Raw genomic sequence first — 22,887 nt, forward strand, 5'->3', positions numbered from 1 at the left:
TTAAGTGGGATGACTGGAAACCCCCTCCTTCGGGTCTCCCAGTGTGAGAGAATGACAGTGGATGGCAAATTTGCAGTGAGTGCAAACGTACTGGGTAAGTACTTCTAGTAACACTGGGGGAGGGGGAGAAAATTGTTTAGATATCATAAATACCTGACAAGGAAATTGTGTCTTAGGCCATGTTGATTTGGTTACATGTATATGGATGACATCCTCTGGGACCGCCAAAACTGATGCGAGCGTGCAAAGGCCATGTTGATTTGATTATATGGATGACATCCTCCGGGAACCCCAAAATTGATGCGCGCGTGCGAATAAAAAAAAGTTTTGCAAAAAAAAAGTTGTTTTCATTATGAAATCTACGTGGTCATGAGGGTTGAGCAAATGGCACAGAATATGGTTTGGCGAATAATCTAGTCTTCAAGTTCATTTCTTTACAATTTCGTCTTTTTTCGTTTGATTTTGGCATTCTACGACATTGGTATGGTTTTTTTTGTAACTTACGGTATATTTTTGCTCATTTTGCAACTGTTTTGTACGATTTACAGTATGGTTGAAAACTTTTTTTTTTTTTGAAACGGCCGAAAATTCATGCGCGCGTGGATGTCATCCATATAATCAAATCAACATGGCCAAATTTAAAAAAAAAAGTTTCGCAAAAAAAAGTTGCTTTCAACATGAAATCTACATGGTCATGAAGGTTGACCAAATGACACAGAATATGGTTTGGCGAATAATCTACAAAATCATTTCTTTACCTTTTTGTCTTTTTTGTTTGATTTTGGCATTCTACGACATTGGTATCGTTTTCCAATATTTTTTTGCAACTACTTGCAACTTACGGTATATATTTTCTTATTTTGCAACTGTTTTGTACGATTTATTTACTGTTTCCATTTTCAGCACAAGAGGAGTTTGCAGGACTGCCAACATTTCAAGTATTGGTGGAAAATAAGTGAAGCACTATTGTAACAGCAATAGATTTCATAAGCTATTTTTGTAAGCATGTGATGCTAACTGTTAATTTTGGACAGAAAGGTTTTGAGTTGACATGAAAATAAGATTTTGTGGAAAACAGTGCTGTACAGCAAATTGTGTTCAAAATGGTATTTTTGTTATATGAATTTAGTGTATGTGCTCATGTAATAGTTTATTAATAGTGCTTAATTTTCATATTGCTGTATAATAAAACACATACTATGCACTGAAAGTTTTCAGTAATAACCCAGAAATGACAATATACCATATAGACTGTATGTTCATTTGGAGAAATTATGTATCTTTGTAATGTTACTAGTATTAGATCCAGATGTTTGCAGTGCATTAAGTCCAGACCATTTTTTTTCTTAAAAGCCCTCTTGTTGTTCTAATGGTCAGTTTGCACTAGTATTATGGGTGGTCTCGGCCATAGGTAATATTTTCGTCAATTTCTTGCCTATTTATGCCTATCTGTGCCAAAGTTTGCAGTATTTCTTAACTATCAATTCTATTTCCTTGACCAGTATCTAACCACCAACCCACCAAAAACCAACAAATGTTGTTAATGTTATAATATATACTTGCAGCTATTTTGCAGGATTAAAACTCTGTATTCTAGATATTTTGTTATGTTCAAATAGTGCAGTTATATCATGATAAATTGTAACACATACCAGACATCTTTACACTTCATATTTGAAACAACATAATCTTTTATGTTACAATTTTAATACCAAACCTACCTGTCTGGTAACAGGAACTTACTAACAGATAGAAAAGCACTTGCATCATTTCAATTGTCTTTGTATTAAAAGTTGTCTTATGTAGTTTAAGTTAGTTAAGAAATTATTACTACAATGCTAAAAGTGCCATGGTTTATAGATTGAAATGAATTATTTCAAATCCATGTATGACTTATGGGTTGCTTAAAATGAAAACAGTTTTTGTTTTGAAACGAAAACAATTTTTATTTAGGTAGTAAAAGTATTATGTAAAGTTTCTTATTCTCTACTGAGAAAGATGTCTTCTTATATGCAGCATATTTAAGCAAGGTGACTACTCAACTATTATAACAAATAGCATTCAAAATGCACCCTATATTAAGAGATAAAAAATGAAATGAGCATTTTTCAATTTTCTGTTTGCGAGCTGCAGAAATAAATTGGGAAAAACTTGGCATCCATTGATTTTGTGTGTTTTTGTGTGCTATTACATGTATATTGTTTTTCATAGATGATAACAGTATGTAGTCAATGGTTATCATATTAAAACCATCTTTCGCAGCATGTATTTATTGTATAAAACTGATCATGATCTGTTATGCCTTGATGAGACAGTTAACCTAATGCAAAGCAAGTAAAACAAACAAAACAGATAAAATATAAATGTGTTTAAACATTGCAGAAGTGACAACAAGAATCTTTTGATTGAGGTGAATAGACTTTATTCTTAATGACATTTCTCTTGCATAGGAATGCTATGTTTGTTAGTCTGCATAATACTGCATATCACTAAAAGATGGCCGGTTAGAAATGCATCTCATCACTTTTACACAGTTCCTGCCTGGTTACTCAGATGCTTACATTTTTACATGATACTCCATAACCATATTACTTTTCATTTTGTCAAAACGTTGCCCATTTGCACCACCTTCATGCACGTTTTGAAATGGAGAATGCCTTAGTGCACAAAATCTGTCAGACAATTCTAGAATCATTGTTCTTGGCAATGCAAAATACAAAGTCTTCAAAAAACAGCACTTGTAATACATTTTGTACGTGCAAACAGGTTTAAGATAAAACATTCACTGGTTTGGCTGTGAAAACACTTGCAAACAAACACCCCTTACCAATGACATTCTGTTAAACTTTCCTTCTGAATAGTCGGTATTTTTATGTACATGTACTAGTATTGTTACATGATATGTGCTCTTTATAGAAATATATATATATTATCCCGTTAAACAGTACAGATGTAGTTGCTTCTGATGACCGATATAGTGAATAGTGAGCTCTCTTGGCATGTCCTGGCAAAATATACACATGAAGAGGTAGCTAGAGAAAATACCTACATGTCACTTTAAAAGACACAAAAATATTGTATCAACCAGCAAACACTAATTCTAGGTTGCCTCCAGTTATATGTGGATTGTACCAGCTCCACAGTTCATACAAACAATAATAAACAACTAACACAAAAACAAAAGGAGAGATCTAGAGATGAGAATACAGTGAAAGAAGGGGGTATGATTGTCCATCCACCCCTGGTAAATTTCAAAAGTGGAATGGCCCTCAGGTAAGACGCGTCACCAGAACGATGATGATGATTGGCAGAAAGATGACCAATGGGATGACAGCTATCATCCACCTGTACTGTACTTTGTTCTTCAACATCTGATAGGTCGTTAGGTTCCCTTCTTTCTTGGCCTCCTTTGCCTGAAAAAAATGTTTAGCATTATGTACCTCGTATTAAGTCAGTGAACATGTTCCCTTCTTTTGCTTGCAAGTGGATACTTGCTATTTTTCGTAAAGACTTAATTGTTATATATAGTCAAAGAGCAACAAAAGTTTGCTGTATTATACACTGTATATACTTTATCATTACCTACTGAAGTTGTTATGTTTGCTGAAACGTTGTTGTTGTTTTTTTAGTCTACGTTTGCATTTGCTGCACTTCTGATTGTCTACTAAATAAACCGAAATAAACAGAACTCACCATGCGAGATTCCTTGACACCCTTCGCTATCCACACAGGAATACAGCAACCAAACCCGCTACACAGGTACCACAGAGTCTTCCTAATGCCCTGTCGGACCTCCTCGCCTTTCTGGTTGTCTCTTTTGTCGATTTGAACGGTGGTAGAACCTTCGGCAACTTGTTGGAGATTCTGAACACTTAGAATAACGCCATCTGGCGTACAGTCCGGTGCTGCACCGTTTTGCGCTCCGTGTTGTTTGGCATTATCGTTCTCTATTTCCTTCTGGATCGTTCCATCCTCGTATACTGGGTTGGTCTGATGGACAAATTGAGAGAATATGTAATAAATTGTAGGAGGAATACGTGTACCACAGTACATTATAATATTAGTTTAATTGAATTCTAGCTTGATGACCCTTTTCCATTTAAATACCCATTTAAAGCTTTCATGATGAAGTACATGTAGCATGGCACTAGTACTGTGCAGCGAAACATCATGTTGCATAAAGTACAACCGGGCCTATCTACACTACTACTGTTTGATAACCCGGGTACTTATCGTAACCATTTGCCATTCTGAATTACTAGTACTATTCGTCCATGTACGAACAGTACATGTAGCATGGTCATCACAGTCCTCAGCCACTATCCAATATGGAAGTTTCTGTCATGTCATGATAAATGTCTTGAACGTGCGAACTTTAAAAAAAACATAACGTTAGACTCACCTGTCCGGCCGTCACATCATTCGGTTCCAACACTACTGCCTCGGCTACCACCTCAGTCTCTTCCCCCTCGTGCACGGGTAACTCGATATTGTGCACCAAAGTTTCCTTGTCCGACATATTTCTTCCCTAGCTGAAAAAAAACAAAACAAAAATCACATTTTGTAGTTTATCAGTCTCTACCAGGTTGCTAGAATAGCAGAAATCGGTCAAATAGTAACATAATATGCCAGAAGGTTAACCGGCCATAGGAGTACACTTTGATAATCTCCAAGCAGATCCCTCTCGGTGGCAAAAAGACAGTATCAAATTGGCCAGGCAGTATCCATTAGCCAGAGAAGCTCCATTAGCCACCGACGGGATCTGCAGAAAGTCGCACTGTACAAGGTTATTATCACGTAATTGTTACCTAATCAAACCGCGTGGGGATCAGGACAAAAAAAAAACGGCCATATATAAAAAGGTAACGATCATTCCCTACAACCTCTGCTTGGAGAATACACTTTGCAACGTACCCCAAAGGTATCGAAGTCTGGTGGACATTAAGTTTTATGTCAAACGTGCTGTGTATAAGACAGAACAGCTTGACTTGTGGTACAAGTAGATTTGCGTACATAGAATGAGCTGTTGTCAATTTACTGTTAGCTGACACGACGTCAAGGAAGTCAAACAAAGAAAGCACGCAGTAAATAAGAAACAGTGTAAACATAGCTGACGTGTTTACTACTTCCAGGCGTAAAACGCATTACATGATTTACGTTATATTACAGGCTTCTACAGGTAATAGAGTGCTGGTAATATGAGAATTCACAGGTGGTTGACGCAGTGAGTCACTATATATAGTATATTCGTGCTCACGCACGGTTTTTACCGTGTACTGTAGTGTGCTATGGCCTATGGGGAACAATGCAATGTTTGTCATCAAAGGAAACTGATTATAGATAAAACACATAATTATTCGTCATTTTGACATATCCTTTCCAAACTAATATTGATATGATCCATTGACTTTTTGATTGTGAAGAATATTTGTAAAAGGTGTACCACATTTGTGACTATATATAACCAAAAAACAACGACCTTCATGTCACCAAAAACATAGACACTTATACCAAAATTTGCTGCAATGTAAAAGCATTCGTGTACTACGTGTGTGCTCAAGCCTCGCATGCATACAAGTCTACGCATTACCGGGTTATACCTGAGTAATGCCATGTCCGGAAACATGGAAAATAGATTACGTTTCGATTGCCTGTGCAGTATTGCCGAGCACGGTCACGCTATTAATGGATTTGGAGGTCAGAAAAGGCAGGGTACTGTAATTTGTACACAGCAGATTTACATGCAATGTCATAGAAAACTTCTTCAAATACTAGAATATTCTACCAAATAAGATGTTTAGAACAATTTTTTAGGTTTCCGTTTAGAGAAAGACAAGATATTGGAGGGTTAGAAATTTACAAAATGGCGACCGTGCTGACAACAGACAACGACATGAGCTATAGTAGACTACTGTATTAGATTACACTACAGGTATTTTAGCACGCGATCGTTGTATGGGGGTTCCTCAGAAATGGACATTTGATACTTCAAGGGTACACCTGTTGTGAAAAAAAGCTGGGAATGAGATTACGAGGAAGCAGTTAGAAAAAGGTATAAGATTTTGAGAACACTGTGTTTTGTGGTCATCAACAACACATACTAGTAATAGATTTGAATCTTTACTTACCTTAAGCTAAATCATGTAGAAATTCGGTTGCAATCAGTTGTGAGATACGCCCTTTTAAAAAGAGTTTAGTCACATGTTAAACATAAAAGACGGTTGATTTGAAATTCTTCTAGGAGTCCTCCGTGGCGGGTTGGCCTGGCACGACTTCCGTTACGTGGGCTGGACAGGTAAAACCGACCTTTAGCACGCACCGGTTCAGCAACTTCTGTTTGCTTTGTCATTCCCCTGGGACAGTGCGGCTCTGTACAGGTGTGGCGGGCTGCAGTGTTTTACCAAATCGCTAGGTGTCGCTAGAAGGGCAGCCGTTACTCAAGACTCAACTACAAGCAATATACATGTATACTGTAACAGCATCAACACTAGCACGTTTTGGGCACAGATATCAATGGGATTAGTAACGTTATAGTGTTAGCATAGTGTTATGGACCAGATAATCGTCAATTTGCTGGTGAGACATTGCACTTCATACTGATGAAAACTCCTTAACATCTAAATCCAACAAAAAAGTTCACACAACTGTGTATTGTACTGTTTATTTCGTTGTTCTAGTGTCAAGAAATAACATAATTATGTAAATAACATGAATAATGGCATATATTGTATTTACTATTTCCTGGGCTCTAATACAGTACAAGGCAGTGAACTGCAAGAAGCAATACTAGTATTTGATTTTAAGTGTAGAAGAAACTAACAGGGTTTCTACATAGAATATGACTTTTTTGTGATGAGTTGAAGTGCTTAATACAAGTATTTCTGACAATTTACTCAAATACTTCAAAGTCATTATTATAATGCTAGTAACACCTATTTACTTTGCATGCTGATGAGATTGCTTTGTATCTTCTAATATTTAATTTGTAAAAGAAACCTTCAAGATCTCCCCTCCCCTAGTCGGAAGATTTTTTTTTAATTTTTGATAAACATACAGATTTTGACATTCTCCTCTAAAAATCAGTTCCTTGCAAGAAATCCTGACTATAAGGCATAGAGGAGTTAAACTACATATATTTTTTTTGTATTCCTTTCATTTTTATGGTATTACAGGTACATTGTACATGCAACATAGCACTATACTATATGTGCGATGAAAGCCAAGGCTATTGTTTCCTCTGTTACAGTTACTATCCAGTTACTACTTGACTTACAGTCATTACCTGTTACTGTTAGTGGCATGTTTTTGCATTATGTCTTGAAGTACATGTATATGTAGCACTTTGACCAGCAGCTTGCATCAAATTTTGTAATTTTTTCTTCTTTTTTTGTTGAATATTTTTATCTTCTGTACAGCCATGCACGAGATGAAGACATACATAGAGTTCCAAGTATGTACAGACTGGTCCAGCTAAGGTTATTTCTTTCCTGCTCTCTTGTCTTTGGCTGCAGCTGCTTTTGCTTCTCTTTCTGTAAAAGTCAAGATAAAAATGAGTCAAACAATGGGCTACATAAACACATTAAAAAAACACCATATGAACATTTTGCAGTAAACTTGTTGTTGTTGAAAGTTTGAGTATTTCAACATGGTTCTATCTCATGCTGTTTACTGCGAGCCATTAGTAATGAAGGCTCCACTCCTGAGGTGTCGCCAAAAACAAAGTTGCCCGTCTCACCTTGTTTTTCTGCCTCCTTCTTCTTGGCTGCCTCTTCTCTCTGTTTCTTAATGAGCGCCAGTCTGGCCAGATCTGCTCGGGCCTCGTCTGTTTTCCCCTCCGCGTGCAATTTCATATAGTTGGCCCTCGCTTTCTGCTTTTCAATCTCTTCCCTAGTTAGGTTACAAAGGAAAATCCATGATATATTTAGTTACCATTTCAACAAACTATTGTCTTTAAATTCTAAAACACATACCACCGGAACACAAAAGAGAAATCTTCTAACAAAGAGAATTAGGGACGATAAGTCGACTGACATAGTTGTTACCTGAGATAGCCTGACTAAATCATGCTTCTAGTATATATAACATAGCCCTAACCCCTTTCAATGGTTTGGGCCCTAACAGTAACATTGAGAGATTCTGGCTACATGTATTAGGACTTAAAGCTTATCAATCGTATGTGTTTTGTGAAGCAACTGGAGAATATAAATTATGTAAAATGACAGAAGTACTGTACTATGCTTGATAAGAATTAAGAACTATGTATAGACATGTACGTTGTAGCATGGCCATATCTTATTAGCATTGGTATACTGATAGCTTTAAGGAAACTGATTTTCACGGTTCAAATTATAACAAGACTTGCCTTTCTTTCCTAGACAGCCTGGGTTCCCCCTCTGCAGCCTGCATGTCCATGTCTGTCACTTTCTTCAACTTATTCTTGGCTCGGTTGGGATTTTCAACCTCTATTAGATGCTCTACTCCTTTAGGTTTGCCATCCTATTTCAGAGACATACACAAAATTGTAAAAATGAACTTGGCACAACTAACAAATTAGATACTTAGGAACAGTCAATCTAGGCTGCACAAAATAAGTGTATGAAAACAATATGATGATGGTAATACTTTTCATTCTTTTTGATACACCAGTACACGTACATACAATAAAATTAGGAAATGAGGTTGATTTTTTTTGCATCTGTACATTAATCAATGCCAATACATGTAACGCCATGTATATTACACTAACAGTAAGATTGAATAACAAAACAGCACATAAAAAAACATAAAGTAAGTCTTTCAGTTCACAATTCATTAACAGAAGCCAATGCCTGGAGTACCTCCTCATCTGAGCTGTCCTCCTCTTCAGATGAACTGGGAGGGAGGTCCCCTGGGTTCCCCCTGGCCATACTCTTGGCTCCCTGTTCCTCTTCCTCCTCTTCTTCTTCATCACTATCTATCAGCCCTTTCTTTTCCTGTCAAAACAAACAGGGACAGCAGCATTGTCAATGATATCATTTCATCAGTCTCCAGTGATGTAGATGCTTCGGCCTATATTGTATGTGTGTTGTATAGCACAATACTTCAGTTATGTCCTACAGTATACAGGCTGTGTTTGACCTACATGTATTACATTTACAGTGTATTCTCAACATACACTTTGGTATTTGCAGGGGTTATGAATAAAAGTCATGGGTTCTTTGACATGCATGTGGCACATCAGGGTTCTAGCTACTGCAAAGTAGCGTAAGGGCCCCCTGCGCTATAATTTTGACCCCCTACGCTAAATTTTTCCCCCTACGCTATAATTTTGACCCCCTACACTAAATTTCCCCCCTATGCTAATTTTTAATACAGCATAGGGGCATTGTGACTGTATTTCTTTGTTCAAGAATGCCAGATCAAATGTGAAAAATCAAGGATACATTGTACATACCTTAGAAATAACATTTTTTCCCTTTGGGTACACCTCAAGTGGCCTCTTTTTAAGCACAAATTTTTAAAAGCTCCACTTCGCTCCCTCATCATGAAGCCAGTGCCACTACGCTAAAATTAAATCCTAGCTAGAACCCTGTGAGGCATAGGTATGCCCAACGGGAACGGGTTTTCTGCGCGTGAAGAATTTGCGCGTGAAAAACTTGCGCGTGAAAAATTTGCGCGTGAAAAATGAAAGTCTTAGAAATATGTTAGAAAATATGCAGTACCAAATTCTTAGGCAGGAAAATGTTGTCCTCTGGTATAATTTTCCCTCTGTTAGCCAAAATTTTTGTTTGAAAATGTTGGTCCCTTGGGAATAAGCTAATTTGCATAATTTCCATAAAACCTGACCTTTTGAAAATCACTTCAATTTCTAAGAAATACAAGGAAAAGTTACTAGTATGAGGTTTAGGATGGTAAAATGTAACAATCTGAAGCTTTTCTCCATTCTAGAAGTTTGATTTCATGCTTTCTTAAACAAATTCTTTCACGCGCAAATTTCAACCTTTTTTGCGCGTGAAAACTTTACCTTTAAAAATAACCTGAAATCACAAAAAAATGGACAAAACAAGGGTATGTAGTCTAGAATGCAAGCAAAATGATGTTAAATTTTTATTTTCTTGTCTTTTTTCCAATTTTTAAGCTTAAAACAGCAAAAAGTTTTCAAATCCCTTGGGAGTCAGCTAATTTGCATATCTTCACGCGCAGATTCTTCACGCGCAAGTTTTTCACGCGCAAATTTTTCACGCGCACAAAACCCCATCTCTGCCCAACACAGGAATGATAGTAAGGACTAAAGCCTCTGTATGCTAAATTATGTGGCACTAGTAACCAAATTCTCTTACAAGTTTGAGTTAGATATGTTTCCCATTGAAATTAGCAATAAGAATCTTGTTGTGACAGAGTCCATAGTGACCTCCTTTCCACATTATGACATAGATCATATTTTAACTAGCCAGGTTACCAAACCTATTGAGGATGTAGGACTCGGGAGCTATAATAGGTTTGGTAACCAGGCTAATTTTAACAGCCCGGAGTTGTCGTCTTAGGCAGTTTACTTCACATGGCTGTTATCGGCTGTATCCTCTGTGACTTACCCGCCATTGCCGGTCCTTTTCTGAGGCTAGTGCCTGTTGTCGTAGCTCCTCTTCATTAGTGAACTGTCTATGCCTCCCCTTATGGGACTTCTTAAAGCCACCTGAATATAAAACATTGAAGGCGTACTTTACAAAAGATCATACATAAAATTCACATATTCAGGCAATTATGTGAATGTGAGTAAATAAATTCTGCACATTATTAATATTATGATGGCACGCTAACTACTAGTATATTAAGTTTCATCATGCAAGCTCAAGTTCTGTAAATATAACATCAAATTTATACTTGATTTAATGTCATGATTTTAATAACCAAACCCTGTAAACGCAACCCGTAAAAGCTCGTGTTGGATTAAAATTTGCCACAAAAATAGTTTCAGTATGTCTCAAATTATATATTTTTTCTAAAGATGTCCTTACAAAATTTTGCTTCATAATTTCATTCTATTTTGGATTGATAATAATTAATATTAATAACTATTGGTGTCAATTTAAAGGATTTAAATCATGACAATATCAACTACCTTACAGACGAATATAAGCAAAGTACCTGACTGGGGAGGGGGGTACATGAAAGACCAGATGGGGATATTTGTTCATGTGCAAAAAAAACCTCCACATGAACATAAAACTTCAAGTATGGACATTTCAAAACATTCATTGTGACAACATCCAGACCTACCTCCACCGCCTCTACCTCCCCTGGGCATCTTGAAGAAACTGTTGAGAAGAACGTTCGACCAAAGGTTGTCAAATTGGGAACCAAAATTCCGAAAATATTGCAGATTTCAGACGACAAAGATTGCAACACTGCACATGCAGGGCCCGCGCTACCCACTATGCTTTGTGACTTCCGGTTGTAAAAGAAAACCAAATTTCCATTTTCTACATAAGATCCGTGTATTCATGTATACTAGAATCGAGTTTATTGTTGTTGATGTCAATATTTTTATGATTTTAGACAATATAATTTGATTTTTTGCGACGTTTTCTGAAAGATTTTGTTGCAACCTTTGACCTCTGACGTCACTTCCTGTTGTACCCAAGCTACATTTTCGCAGTGCAGTTTCTTTCTGGAAGTATTTTTGTTCTAAAAAGCAGATTGCTAGTGTCTAATTAACGATGCCCAAGGTCAGAAGAAGCAGGAAGCCTCCACCAGAAGGCTGGGAGCTGATTGAACCTACACTGGACGAACTGGACCAGAAAATGAGAGAAGGTATGGCTTCCAAATTTTGTGTTGCTTGTTGGTGATAAAAATTATTTGACAAAACCACGTTGATGCGACGACGAAATCAACAATAAAATCCATGAAAGAAACGTAAAAGATATGCTGCTTCCTAAACGCAAATAATACGTTCTAGATTTATAAAATACAGTTTTTACATTAACCTCATTTAATGTTAAGTAGCCCGTATTAACAAGATTCGGAAGAATACAATCATAAATTTTATAGTCAGATGTGCCCCCCCCCCACCTGATAATATATAATTGACATATCTAGCATATCTGTATAAATTGAGACATACTGAAACTATCTCTGTGGCAAATTTTAATCCATATATTAAGCCTTCTATCCTGATTGAAGAAGTATCAAGGTGTATCCATTAAAATTTACATACATGTAACGTTACATGTGTGTATTAGAAACATTATATGTAACATTGATGGAGTTCCATGACTTTGACCATTGCAGTTTCCATTCGCTTACTAAGTTACTTACCTTGCCCACAGCTGAGACAGAACCACACGAGGGGAAGAGGAAAGTGGAGGCACTCTGGCCCATCTTTAAGATTCACCACCAGAAGTCTCGCTACATCTTCGACCTGTTCTACCGCAGGAAGGCAATCAGCAGAGGTGAGCAACTGTAACCTTTTATTGTCTTTAACCTTCTCCCTGCTGCTTCACGCTATAACCGATACAGGTTTGGTGCCAAGTGGCTACCTTAGCAGGATAAAGGTTGAAAATGATTTACGTCAATGTCAGCATGCTATAATCTCCAAGCAGATGTAGGATGCTGTCACATCTCAGTGTTTTACAGTTGACTTAGCCTAGCCTGACCCTGTCGTAGAGCACCTGTTTAGTTGCACAGTGTAACAGAGCTGACATAAAGTGATAAAAGAAATAAAACACTTAAACAACTCTTGTTAGGCCATGTTGATTTGATTATATGGATGACATCCGCACGCGCATGAATTTTCGGCCGTTTCCAAAAAAAAAAGTTTTCAACCATACTGTAAATCGTACAAAACAGTTGCAAAATGAGCAAAGACATACCGTAAGTTGCAAAAAATGATACCACTGTCTTAGAATGCCAAAATCAAACCAAAAAAGACGAAAATGTAAAGAAATGAATTTGAAGACTAGATTATTCGCTAAACCATACTGTAACTCTGTGTCATCTGTTCAACCTTCAAAACCACGTAGATTTCATAATGAAAACAACTTTTTTTTAGCCAACCTTTTTTTTTATTCGCACGCTCGCATCAGTTTTGGGGTTCCCAGAGGATGTCATCCATATAATCAAATCAACATGGCCTTACAAAGAATTAAAGATATATCAAGAATTTTCAGAATTGTCTTGTTTTGTATTATGGCTGTTCTGTTGGGCTATGTTACCTCATACCCACCTGACTAACATGATTTCTCATCAACCTTTACCCCATTCAGAGCTGTATGAGTACTGCCTGAAGGAGGGAATAGCCGACAAGAACCTGATCGCCAAGTGGAAGAAGCAGGGTTACGAGAACCTCTGCTGCCTGCGCTGTATCCAGACAAGAGACACAAACTTCGGCACCAACTGTATCTGCAGAGTCCCAAAGAGTAAGCTAGAGGAGGTGAGAATTGTTACTGTTTTGTACAAAAAAGAAAAGTCAAGAAATGAAGTGTAATTGACAAGGATATTTTCACTGTGCAGTTGGATCAGACACTGTACGGGTGGCGTATGGACCATCTATGGCGAATGGATGCTGCCTGGCCAATTTGATGGAAGGAGGGCAAAGAGAGAAAGGTAGAACGAGAAGCAGCGGTCACAGCACTGAAGCAGGAGGTCCGTCAGTTGCGCAAGTTGATCCTGCGCTGTAAGAAGGGCTCGACCATGAGCAAGGCAGAAAGGGCCAAACTCAAACAACTACTGGCCAGAAGGAAAGACCCCGCTCAGTTGCTTGACCCGACTAAGACACAGAAGCTTCTCAGAGTCCTCCAGCGCCGGCAAGTCCGAACGCTACGCCGCCTACGAGGGCCACGACCGAGAGGGTCTCCCTGCAATATGCCACCAGCAGGGCAGAGACGGTGGCCAGGCTTAGTACGAGAGTGGATGCGGAGGTTACCCTGCTGGGTACACCGAAAACCCGGAGGGAGAAGTACCGGCGGAAGTACAACGTCCCGCCGGTCAGTACGCCCAGGCGGAAGGAGAGGCTGAAGGACATGGTCACGGAGGCAAAGGACCTCCTGAACCCCCAGAAAGCCCAACAGGCTGATCTTACAATAGACGCGGACATGGTGGAAGAGGCGGTCCGAGAGAGGGCTAAGAAGGGCACGGCGCCCGGACCGACCAAAATCTCAGATAAAGACCTTCTGAGAGGGGGAAGACCAATGTTCCAGGCCCTGAGCGACCTGTACAACAAGGTCCTCAGCACGGGCGACATTCCCACCGGGTTTGGTGACTCTGAGATTGCACTCCTACTCAAGTCGACGGAGAAACCGGCCGATCTCATTTCGAGTTGGCGCCCGGTAGAACTCCAAGAGGCGGCGTGGAAGGTCTTCGCGCACATAGTGCAGAAGTACTGGATACGTTGGCTGATGACCCAGAACATGCTATCCCCGTGGCAACAGGCGTTCAGGCCTGGGGGGGATATATCCACCCTGTTATACACGCTCGAGGCGGCACTGCAGGAAGCGAGGGACCGGAGAGGCGAAATCTATGTCCTATTCCTGGACATTTCGAACGCATTTGGCTCGATTCGACACGATGCTCTCTCGAAATGCCTAGCTGTGTACGGCTTAGCCACTAACACGGTAAAGGTAATAGTAGAGAGAGCTCGGAAAGGCAAGATCCTGCTCCGCCAAGCGAGGGGGGAGGCAGTGCACGAAGACGAGATGGACCGCATGGTGGGACTGCCCCAGGGCGATCCACTGGCGCCGATAGTCTTCGCACTCCTCCTCAACATCGCCCTCCAGGGGACCCCTCAATCCCCAATGACGAGGCATGGCATAGTGTTGCAAGGGAGCCAGGTCAGGCTAGCCCACCTGGATTTCGCTGATGACGTGGGGTTAACGAGCGGCTCGCGGGCTGGCATCGAGGAAATGGCTGGGTGGGTGGAGGAAAGGTTCAAGGCGTTGAACTGAGCCCTGATAAGATCGTTTTGATGGCGTACAAGTTCGGACGAGAACTGAAGCCGCTAAAGCCATCGCCACCGGTGCAAATCGGGGGCAAAGACATCCGGTGTGCCAGCCCAGACGACGAGCGCCCGGTAACATACCTGGGCACGACGGTCAACAGGCCTCGCAGCTATGCCGAACTACGAGTGTCAGGGTGGCTCGCACCAAAGACACCGCTTGACCAGACCCTGGAGGCCGGTCTGAAACCGCTCCAGCCTGGAGAGCAGCTGCATGGGCTCACATTCCCACAAAAGTTGGACTATGTGACAACATATGTGGTGCCAAGGCTGATCTACCCGCTGAGGGTGGTCAACGTGCGTGTGACGGAGTTGGAGAAGGTGGACAAACTCCTGAAGGAAGCGATCAAGTCGTGGGCAGGCGTACCGGTGAGGATGTCGGACTGCTTCCTCTACCTCCCCCGTCATAGGCTAGGCCTAGGACTACCGTCCATCCACTCTACGTACAGAAGAGCACTGGTAGACCGATGTGCTCGCCTACTAGGCACCCCGACTACCAACAAGGGGCCAATCCCCCCCCCTCGCAAAATTCACCAGGGAGATCCTGAAGGCACAACTGGACGATTATCTCGGCAGTGGCTTGGAGAAGGAGCCGGGTAGCAAGGTTCTGGGCCTCAAGATGTCCAGCACAAAAGGGGGACACCTGGTGAAGAGGGAGGGGCAAGCCACCAAGGGAGAACAACCTTGGCTATCGCACATGCTGGGGGCGATGTGCGATATGGACATAGGCATGTACAAGGAGGGTGACGGGTACGTCCTCACGGACACACTCCTTAGCGGATTCCGACTTCCATGGCCACCGTCCTGCTGTCTGTATCAACCAACACCTTTTCTGGGGTCTGATGAGCATCCGCATCGGGCGCCTTAACCCGGCGTTTGGTTCATCCCGCAGCGCCAGTTCTGCTTACCAAAAGTGGCCCACTGAGCACTCGCATTCCAGGCCCGGCTCCACTCGAGCGAGTCGGACACCTTACCAATTTAAAGTTTGAGAATAGGTTGAGGTCGTTTCGGCCCCAAGACCTCTAATCATTCGCTTTACCAGATAAAACTGCGACAGAGTGCCAGCTATCCTGAGGGAAACTTCGGAGGGAACCAGCTACTAGATGGTTCGATTAGTCTTTCGCCCCTATACCCATGTATACATGTATTTTGTAAAAGATACATAAAGCATTCTATTACAGTACTAGTATGTTATGGTATCTGTAAGGAGGAGTCTTGTACTAACGTCTAACATGTTGTTTCCTTCAGGGTCGTATTGTGGAGTGTGTACACTGTGGCTGCAGAGGCTGCTCTGGATAGAGACTATCATCTACATCATCTGCTACAATGTTGACTTACGTCTATTGCTAAGAAGGATGTTCAGTATTTTTTTTTAATGTTGGTTGGACTGAACTTAACATATAAAGTTAGATCATAGGGAGGTTTTGTCTGTACTATTGTTTCGCTTCATTGTGAGATCTCATTAAGTGTTATAGCAAATTTCACGAACTAAAATCATGCATGCACTGTACCTATGCCATGCAATCACTTAATTATAACTAGTGATGCATACCGGTTCACTGGACTTGGATCCGGACTTGTAAGAATGTTTAGGTTCAAGTAAAAAAAAACCTAAAAGTCAAGAACCGAGGACTTAATACCATAAAAGACCATTTCACATACTCCTTTTCTTTCCAAACCACCTAAAACCTTCCGTAGATTGTAAAAACTTTGCTGCAAAATGAAGAAAACATTGCCTTCGGGCATCACCAAGTACCGGCCTCCATGTTGTGGCCAAAGTTTCACCCAGACAACATTGCAAGGTTGCAAACATGCAATATGGTATATGCCATGGGTTTAGGTCCGGACTTACAAGTCCGGAACTGAACCTAAACCTCTGGACTTGAATCCGGACCTGAACCTAAAATTGGGTTTAGGTATGCATCACTAATTATAACCTTCTCCCTGCTATAGAAGCCTTTAACATTGTACTAGATAAGGGGCTACATAGCAGGAAGAAAGTTAAAGCTGCATAGAGACCTAGTCTTCTTGATCAGATATAGACCAAGAGTAGAAAGTCTACATTGATACAGAGTAACATTTAAAAGGTCATTGATGCAGGTTCTCAGGAGCATTTTACTGTTTTTTTGTTGACATTTGTTGTAAATGTAAGACATCTAGCATGTTTGAGTATTCATAGTAAGATGGAATCTGCAAGGAACTAATGTTATCAGGGGTAGTTTTATCTAATATGTTGTTGGAAATATGCCTTGCCCATACAAGTCCATGTTGATACACGTAGTACTATTTAGTATATACTCAGACATAGCACCCTACAATACTGCAAAAGTACAGGTTAGATGTACACAGTTGATGTTAAAGACAGCATGAACACTGTGTTAATTCACTATGCTCAATTATTCTCTATTTTGAACAATTTCCAATCAGTATACAGTGTAAGTAATGTTTATTGGTGGCCGGTAAAACACATACATATGTAAAAATGTCTGTTATTGTTTAGAACTGTAAAATATAAACAATTGTTAACACTACTTTACATGTACACACACAAATGGTACAGGTAGGACAGGTGAACATATATGGTAAGTAAACAAATGTACTGCACAATGGGTGTGAATGAAAAAATAAAGAGACTCTTTGCTGTTCAAGTGAACATATTTCTTTGGCAAGTATGGCAGTCAACATTAAAGTGCTTATGCCACCAATGACACTTAAAAATACAGCAGTTTCAGATGTTGTTATATCTCAAAGTGTCATTAGTGAATAAGCACTACAAACATAGCAACACAACTGTAAAATCGGTGCTTCTAGATCTGTTGGAATGTCAAATAATACAAGTTACTGTTAAAACATGGACAGGTACATGCATCAAGTATTGTAACTAGCTTACATTGCAGGCTAACTGGGTGCAACATATAATAACATAATGACATGTAAGGGAGACTGCTGTGCCTACAATCATTTGACATCTGAAACAATCAGACCAGCATCTAAACTGCTTTTTCTTCACATGAATAGTAAAAAAAACATCTACTAGTATCTAGACACTGGTCTGTTCAAATACAAATGTGGCTTGTTTTCATAATAACAAATTATTGCATATCAGAACCTAACAATGTAGAAAAGGTAGAGTAATTTCATTGAGTTGCAACAACTGTACTCCTGTATGGAACACTTCCAAAGCCTTTGCAGAGTCATGAAACGTGATCGAGATGATTTACCTTTACAGGAATAAATCAGTGAATTTATGGTAAACATGATAGATGTTTCGGAGAAGAAATTCTTAAAAGGATATTGTATATTTTGGTATTGCACAATGCCTCTTACTGCAAATGAAGGGTCTTCCCAACAAGACATTTTGCACTATAAAATACAGCTACAATAAACTGACCCATTGGATCTACCCAGTAGGGTAAAAAGTTCAATTGTTGTTGAGAACGAGAAACAGAGTGGGCATTAAAAACTTGATTGCGAACAATACATGCTTTCTATACCACTGCCCTAACACATGGCAATTTTGATACTTAACTACTATATAAACTAAACAAACTGGGCCATCATGTTGTATTGAGGTCGCATAGTACGGAGCTGTGAGCCCTTTCCAAGCAGATTTTACGTTCTTTCAACTTCAACTAGCTGCAAAGATTACAATTTACACATGCAGATGCTGTGGCCTATAGTATGCAATACACATGTACTGGCAGTGGCAATCCTTATTTTGTAGACACTTGTATTTACTGGTATTCTATTGCTGAAACATGATAACAACAGCTAACTTGCCTGGAATGTCATTTTAAGTCTTACTGGTATTATATGACGACTGTATTATTTATCTAGAGGCTCTTATCACATAGTAAACTGTGATAATTAAATATGGTGGCAACAGTTACATGTTTGTAATGATTAAGCTGGATATTCACAACCTGATATTCATAACCTGATAATCTCAATGAACACAAACAATTCAATTGGATACATAATAATACCAAGTAAAATCCCTAATGTAAAAGTCTGGTAATGACACCTAGCCTTCAATTTTAGCATTTTGTATATTTCCAACATCTATGATAAGTTTCAACAAATTATACATAGAGAGCACAAGCCTTGATTGTGCCTAGATTCTTATCATTGACATAATGTTTCACATGGATATAAGACTTAACTATAGCTCTCATCACCTATGCCTTTTACTAACTTACTACACACTCATTGACATGTATGTTGCTGTATAAATTCATTCAGCCATGTGCAGCAAAGAAGAGTGCAGAGATTGAACCACTACATTAAATTTCCATTCGCCACACTGGTCAACTTGTATCTGGAAAGTCTTAAAAACTGTATGGGCAATGAGTTTTAGAAGCTTGTACAATTTTGACTGAAGTTTCACAGTCTTTTCAAAGTGCATCCTTTGCTTTTTATTGCGGTATCTTTCTTTCGGATATAGAGATTTGGCCTCGTAAATTTATTAAAAGTTCGACATTTCCAGTTAGCCTCTACCAGACCTTTCTACGGGAATACAAATTGTAGAATTCGGCAAAAAAGAGAGTAAAATTGGCCAAGGGAGTCCGGCCGCGGGGAGGTACATGTAGTTTCTTTCCTTCTGAAGTCAAACCTGCAAGGCAGCCAAACTCCCCTGGCAAATATTCTCCTATATATAGCCAGCGTAGTTAGTCTGGTAGAGAATAATTTCCAGTGGCATTCCATATCCAAAGAGACCAGTGCTGCTTCCTGATCATTCTACAGTGATTTCCCATCCCTTATGTACGAAGCAGGCTGCGAAATATAAGTGTTCGCTGAGGTCCCCACCCGGAACCCACTCGCACGTGACCTGTCTGTCGGCTACCGTGATCGACACACGCAACTTCTTAGTGTCGCTGGCGACCTTGCTGGTGTCAAAGGTCACGGTGGTGCCCTTAGTGAGAGCTGGAAGCTGATTGGTCATTTCTTTCCCGTTGACGTGAACGACTCCCGTGGAACCTACGCATACCGCGCCTATACGCTGTAGGATGGAGTCTTCTTCTTGCACTAGTACAAGGCCAAGTCCATCTCCGCGGTGAGTTTTTCCTGTTCCATTAACCTGGGGACCAAACATACAAACATACAAAAAGTTGTCTCAAAAACAGTTTCTGTGTACACGGTTTTCAAGCTTTCGTAGTTGTCTCACTGAATGTGTCAGCCAATGGAAGTGCCTTAAGAAATAGAGATCTAGACGTGCTAGATTTGCCCTAATATAATTAATACACACAGCTTTCAATACACATGACTATGTTGGTGATTATGAATGGTTTATTTGGGATAGAGTCACTTGCAGCCTATAGGTGTTTTCTTCATGCCACTAGGCCACAACAATTTCATTTGTTGGTTCTCAGATTTAAAAAAAAAAGCGAAGGGGAAAAAAATAAAAACAAACCTAGGTATCCTATGATAGCCCCAAATGCTATGACAGGATGCTAGTAGCATCATGCTACATACCAGGATGCTATATGCTACATACCAGGTTGGTTTGTAATTCAAACAATGAATTTCACACTTTAATCAAACCACTGCATTGATATATGGAGAAACAGTGTAACAACTCTGAAGAGAAGGAACTTCCTTCAACTCTTGGGGCCAAAATATGATCATTTTGGAGTTGATTCAGAGGCTGAAAGGTTGTCTTTTTTTTTCAAAGAAAAAAATGAAGGGGGCGAATCCGTGAACCAACAAATTAAATTGGTGTGGCCTTAGTAAGGTTAAAAAGATTCTTACCTTGAAAGTGACCATATCCCCACACAACAGACTGCTCTTGCTGGAGTGCAGCACACTGATGGCCGCGTTGGGAGATGTTCTGGTCAGGGTCGTGTTCCCGTTACCCAACGTGTACCCAGAATCCTCTGCAACCTCCCACTCTGAGAGAACAACAGTAAAACATTTAAAGTAACGGTTATGGTTGATTGGCTGCAAGATACAGACACTGCAATACTATTGGCTGCAAGATACAGTCACTGTAATATTATTGGCTGCAAGATACAGTCACCGTAATATTATTGGCTGCAAGATACAGTCACTGTAATATTATTGGCTGCAAGATACAGACACCGTAATATTATTGGCTGCAAGATACAGACACTGCAATACTATTGGCTGCAAGATACAGTCACTGTAATATTATTGGCTGCAAGATACAGACACTGTAATATTATTGGCTGCAAGATACAGACACTATAAAACTAGAGGTCGGAGATCTCATGTCTTCGTCAGAGGTACATCGTTCTAGAGAAATTAACATGCGTATTCTTCAATCTTTTCAATAATCAATTTGGTCTAAAGAACAAAAGAATCTCTGTACTATTTTTATGGTACAGAACACCCTGAAACGGTTTGCCGCAGATTATACAGATGCGTCGTGTTAGCCCCCCGTGTTAACCCCCCCCCCCACGTTATTTGAGTTTGGACTGTTACTGGAAAAAAAACGTTCAAGAAATTCTAACTGTGTTGAAAGTGTCACGACAGCGCCGCAAAATATAATAAGAGAAGATGTTATAAAGGAAAGAATCAGAACAGGGTGACTACTGCTGTTTTGTTAATTTGTCTTTATGACAAATAGAAGACTTGTTTCTTGTGTTCTTTGTGTCCTAACATTTGTACTTCTACAGTTAGTATATTCCAAATCTAGGCATCTCGTTTTTCGGCCCTTCGTGTTTTTATTGCGCGCTTGCCTTAAATTTAAGGTAATTAGATTTAAGGTCTCCAGTGGGCGTCATCCATAGCAATTACTTGGTGTGGCCGTAGAAAATAACCTGACATATGTCCAACCTATCCTCCCCCTGCTGAAGTTATAGTACAATCCCTCAATGTAACGTCATTTGATCCCATCCCATTATGGGGTTCCCCGGCTATATCCAGCTGTCGGCTGTCTCCAAGCAGATGTAGGGGGAATTTCTAAACACAAAAGGTCCTATTACGGGGACATAACGACCTCCACGACTCTCATCTTTGAACTCAATCTTGGAGACCACGACAGTAATATGCCTATCAAATTTCATTAACTTCCATCCACACATACAAAAGTTATCCTGCTCACAAGAAAAATTAACAAAATGCCCCCTGTAGTCACAACGAAACCCCCCACGAAGCTCAGTAACGAACTTAACCTTGGTCCCAACAATAGTAAGCACCACACCAAGAATTATAATCAACATTTTACAAATACTTGAGTTATCTTGCTAACAAGCCACAGACACAAAAGGTGCACTAACGTGACGCACGGACCCCCCACGAAGCCGAAACTTGTACTTGACTTTGGCCTCAACAGCGGTAATATGCCTGCCAAAAATCATGGACGTCGAATCATGCCTTCCAGAGTTATATTGCAAAATCCGCAGTTCCCCACACTCCGGCGAGACAATTTCATAGTCCTTCTGACGAAGACAATTATTAGCTGATACAGGCACTAATTTTCTTTCAAGGTTGCTGGCTTTTAGCCATTCTATTTGCAAAGTCGAGACTTAACTTTATCAAAAAGGACATTATCATGACACATTTCTGGAGATCTTTAGTCAAGAGACACACACAAAACATGTGAGAGAATGTGAATGTTGCGTAGTTGATTTGGTTACCATGCTGCAGCAAAGTTGTCCTAGCAACTTGTGGAATGCTCCATGGAGACCAGCCACGGACCATCTTGCAGCACACTCTGAAACTGTAGTCCACGTTTAACTGAAATAAAAGTAAGATAATATAGTATTATATGTGGTTTCATACTCAGAACACGTATAGACCATTTTTTCCTTATTGTATTTTGCAAAAAATCTGTTGTCAACCACGTAACCAGAACCCTGCTGAGCTTCCATACATTTATTAGCAAACTTCATCTAAGACAGGGCCAAGAATGAAAGCCCTGGAGGACACCATATGCTTTGACATTAATGAACTAGAGC

General features: G+C 39.9%; 5 protein-coding genes across 5 annotated transcripts in view; 2 read left to right on the forward strand and 3 right to left on the reverse strand.

Annotated features, from left to right (window-relative positions):
- The window catches only part of LOC109464257 (arrestin domain-containing protein A-like), a 14,584-nt gene extending 12,009 nt beyond the window's left edge, over window positions 1-2,575 (forward strand). The window contains exons 11-12 of the mRNA XM_019761193.1: window positions 6-94; window positions 904-2,575. Coding sequence (XP_019616752.1) covers window positions 6-47 — 42 coding nt within the window. The 3' untranslated portion in view covers window positions 48-94; window positions 904-2,575. The remainder of the gene's footprint in view (window positions 1-5; window positions 95-903) is intronic.
- A 299-nt stretch (window positions 2,576-2,874) lies between these two features.
- LOC109464259 lies at window positions 2,875-6,273 on the reverse strand. The gene is made up of 4 exons (XM_019761195.1): window positions 6,129-6,273; window positions 4,403-4,532; window positions 3,694-3,990; window positions 2,875-3,413 (listed from the first exon to the last, which is right to left on the reverse strand). The coding sequence occupies exons 2-4, from the start codon at window positions 4,517-4,519 to the stop codon at window positions 3,270-3,272; spliced, it is 558 nt and encodes a 185-aa protein (XP_019616754.1). The 5' UTR covers window positions 4,520-4,532; window positions 6,129-6,273; the 3' UTR covers window positions 2,875-3,269.
- Window positions 6,274-6,647: 374 nt separating this feature from the next.
- On the reverse strand, window positions 6,648-11,436 carry LOC109464258 (28 kDa heat- and acid-stable phosphoprotein-like). Its single transcript, XM_019761194.1, has 6 exons — window positions 11,257-11,436; window positions 10,572-10,672; window positions 8,838-8,972; window positions 8,363-8,496; window positions 7,736-7,887; window positions 6,648-7,529 (listed from the first exon to the last, which is right to left on the reverse strand). The coding sequence occupies exons 1-6, from the start codon at window positions 11,282-11,284 to the stop codon at window positions 7,477-7,479; spliced, it is 603 nt and encodes a 200-aa protein (XP_019616753.1). The 5' UTR covers window positions 11,285-11,436; the 3' UTR covers window positions 6,648-7,476.
- A 145-nt stretch (window positions 11,437-11,581) lies between these two features.
- LOC109464260 (protein BUD31 homolog) lies at window positions 11,582-17,688 on the forward strand. Its single transcript, XM_019761196.1, has 4 exons — window positions 11,582-11,790; window positions 12,306-12,428; window positions 13,242-13,408; window positions 16,217-17,688. The coding sequence occupies exons 1-4, from the start codon at window positions 11,697-11,699 to the stop codon at window positions 16,265-16,267; spliced, it is 435 nt and encodes a 144-aa protein (XP_019616755.1). The 5' UTR covers window positions 11,582-11,696; the 3' UTR covers window positions 16,268-17,688.
- A 741-nt stretch (window positions 17,689-18,429) lies between these two features.
- LOC109464256 (cytokine receptor-like factor 3) overlaps window positions 18,430-22,887 on the reverse strand; it is a 12,759-nt gene continuing 8,301 nt past the window's right edge. Inside the window, exons 7-8 of the mRNA XM_019761192.1 lie at window positions 20,717-20,856; window positions 18,430-20,045 (exon numbers count right to left, since the gene is read on the reverse strand). Coding sequence (XP_019616751.1) covers window positions 19,701-20,045; window positions 20,717-20,856 — 485 coding nt within the window. The 3' untranslated portion in view covers window positions 18,430-19,700. The remainder of the gene's footprint in view (window positions 20,046-20,716; window positions 20,857-22,887) is intronic.

This window comes from Branchiostoma belcheri, unplaced genomic scaffold (assembly GCF_001625305.1).
Source record: "Branchiostoma belcheri isolate BF01 breed outbred unplaced genomic scaffold, Haploidv18h27 scaffold135, whole genome shotgun sequence".
Classification (NCBI taxonomy): domain Eukaryota; kingdom Metazoa; phylum Chordata; class Leptocardii; order Amphioxiformes; family Branchiostomatidae; genus Branchiostoma; species Branchiostoma belcheri.

What these genes read in the sequence shown, in the direction of transcription:
- LOC109464259 (XM_019761195.1), bottom strand. Translation starts at nt 4,519, where the DNA reads ATGTCGGACAAGGAAACTTTGGTGCACAATATCGAGTTACCCGTGCAC. An exon ending in ATGATGTGACGGCCGGACAG is followed by an intron (nt 3,991 to 4,402) that starts GTGAGTCTAACG and finishes TTTGTCCATCAG; the next exon opens with ACCAACCCAGTATACGAGGA. An exon ending in GTGTCAAGGAATCTCGCATG is followed by an intron (nt 3,414 to 3,693) that starts GTGAGTTCTGTT and finishes CATTTTTTTCAG; the next exon opens with GCAAAGGAGGCCAAGAAAGA.
- LOC109464258 (XM_019761194.1), bottom strand. Translation starts at nt 11,284, where the DNA reads ATGCCCAGGGGAGGTAGAGGCGGTGGAG. An exon ending in AGGCTGTCTAGGAAAGAAAG is followed by an intron (nt 7,888 to 8,362) that starts GCAAGTCTTGTT and finishes TAACCTAACTAG; the next exon opens with GGAAGAGATTGAAAAGCAGA. An exon ending in GAAGGAGGCAGAAAAACAAG is followed by an intron (nt 7,530 to 7,735) that starts GTGAGACGGGCA and finishes TGACTTTTACAG; the next exon opens with AAAGAGAAGCAAAAGCAGCT.
- LOC109464260 (XM_019761196.1), top strand. Translation starts at nt 11,697, where the DNA reads ATGCCCAAGGTCAGAAGAAGCAGGAAGCCTCCACCAGAAGGCTGGGAG. An exon ending in CAGGAAGGCAATCAGCAGAG is followed by an intron (nt 12,429 to 13,241) that starts GTGAGCAACTGT and finishes TACCCCATTCAG; the next exon opens with AGCTGTATGAGTACTGCCTG. An exon ending in CAAAGAGTAAGCTAGAGGAG is followed by an intron (nt 13,409 to 16,216) that starts GTGAGAATTGTT and finishes TGTTTCCTTCAG; the next exon opens with GGTCGTATTGTGGAGTGTGT.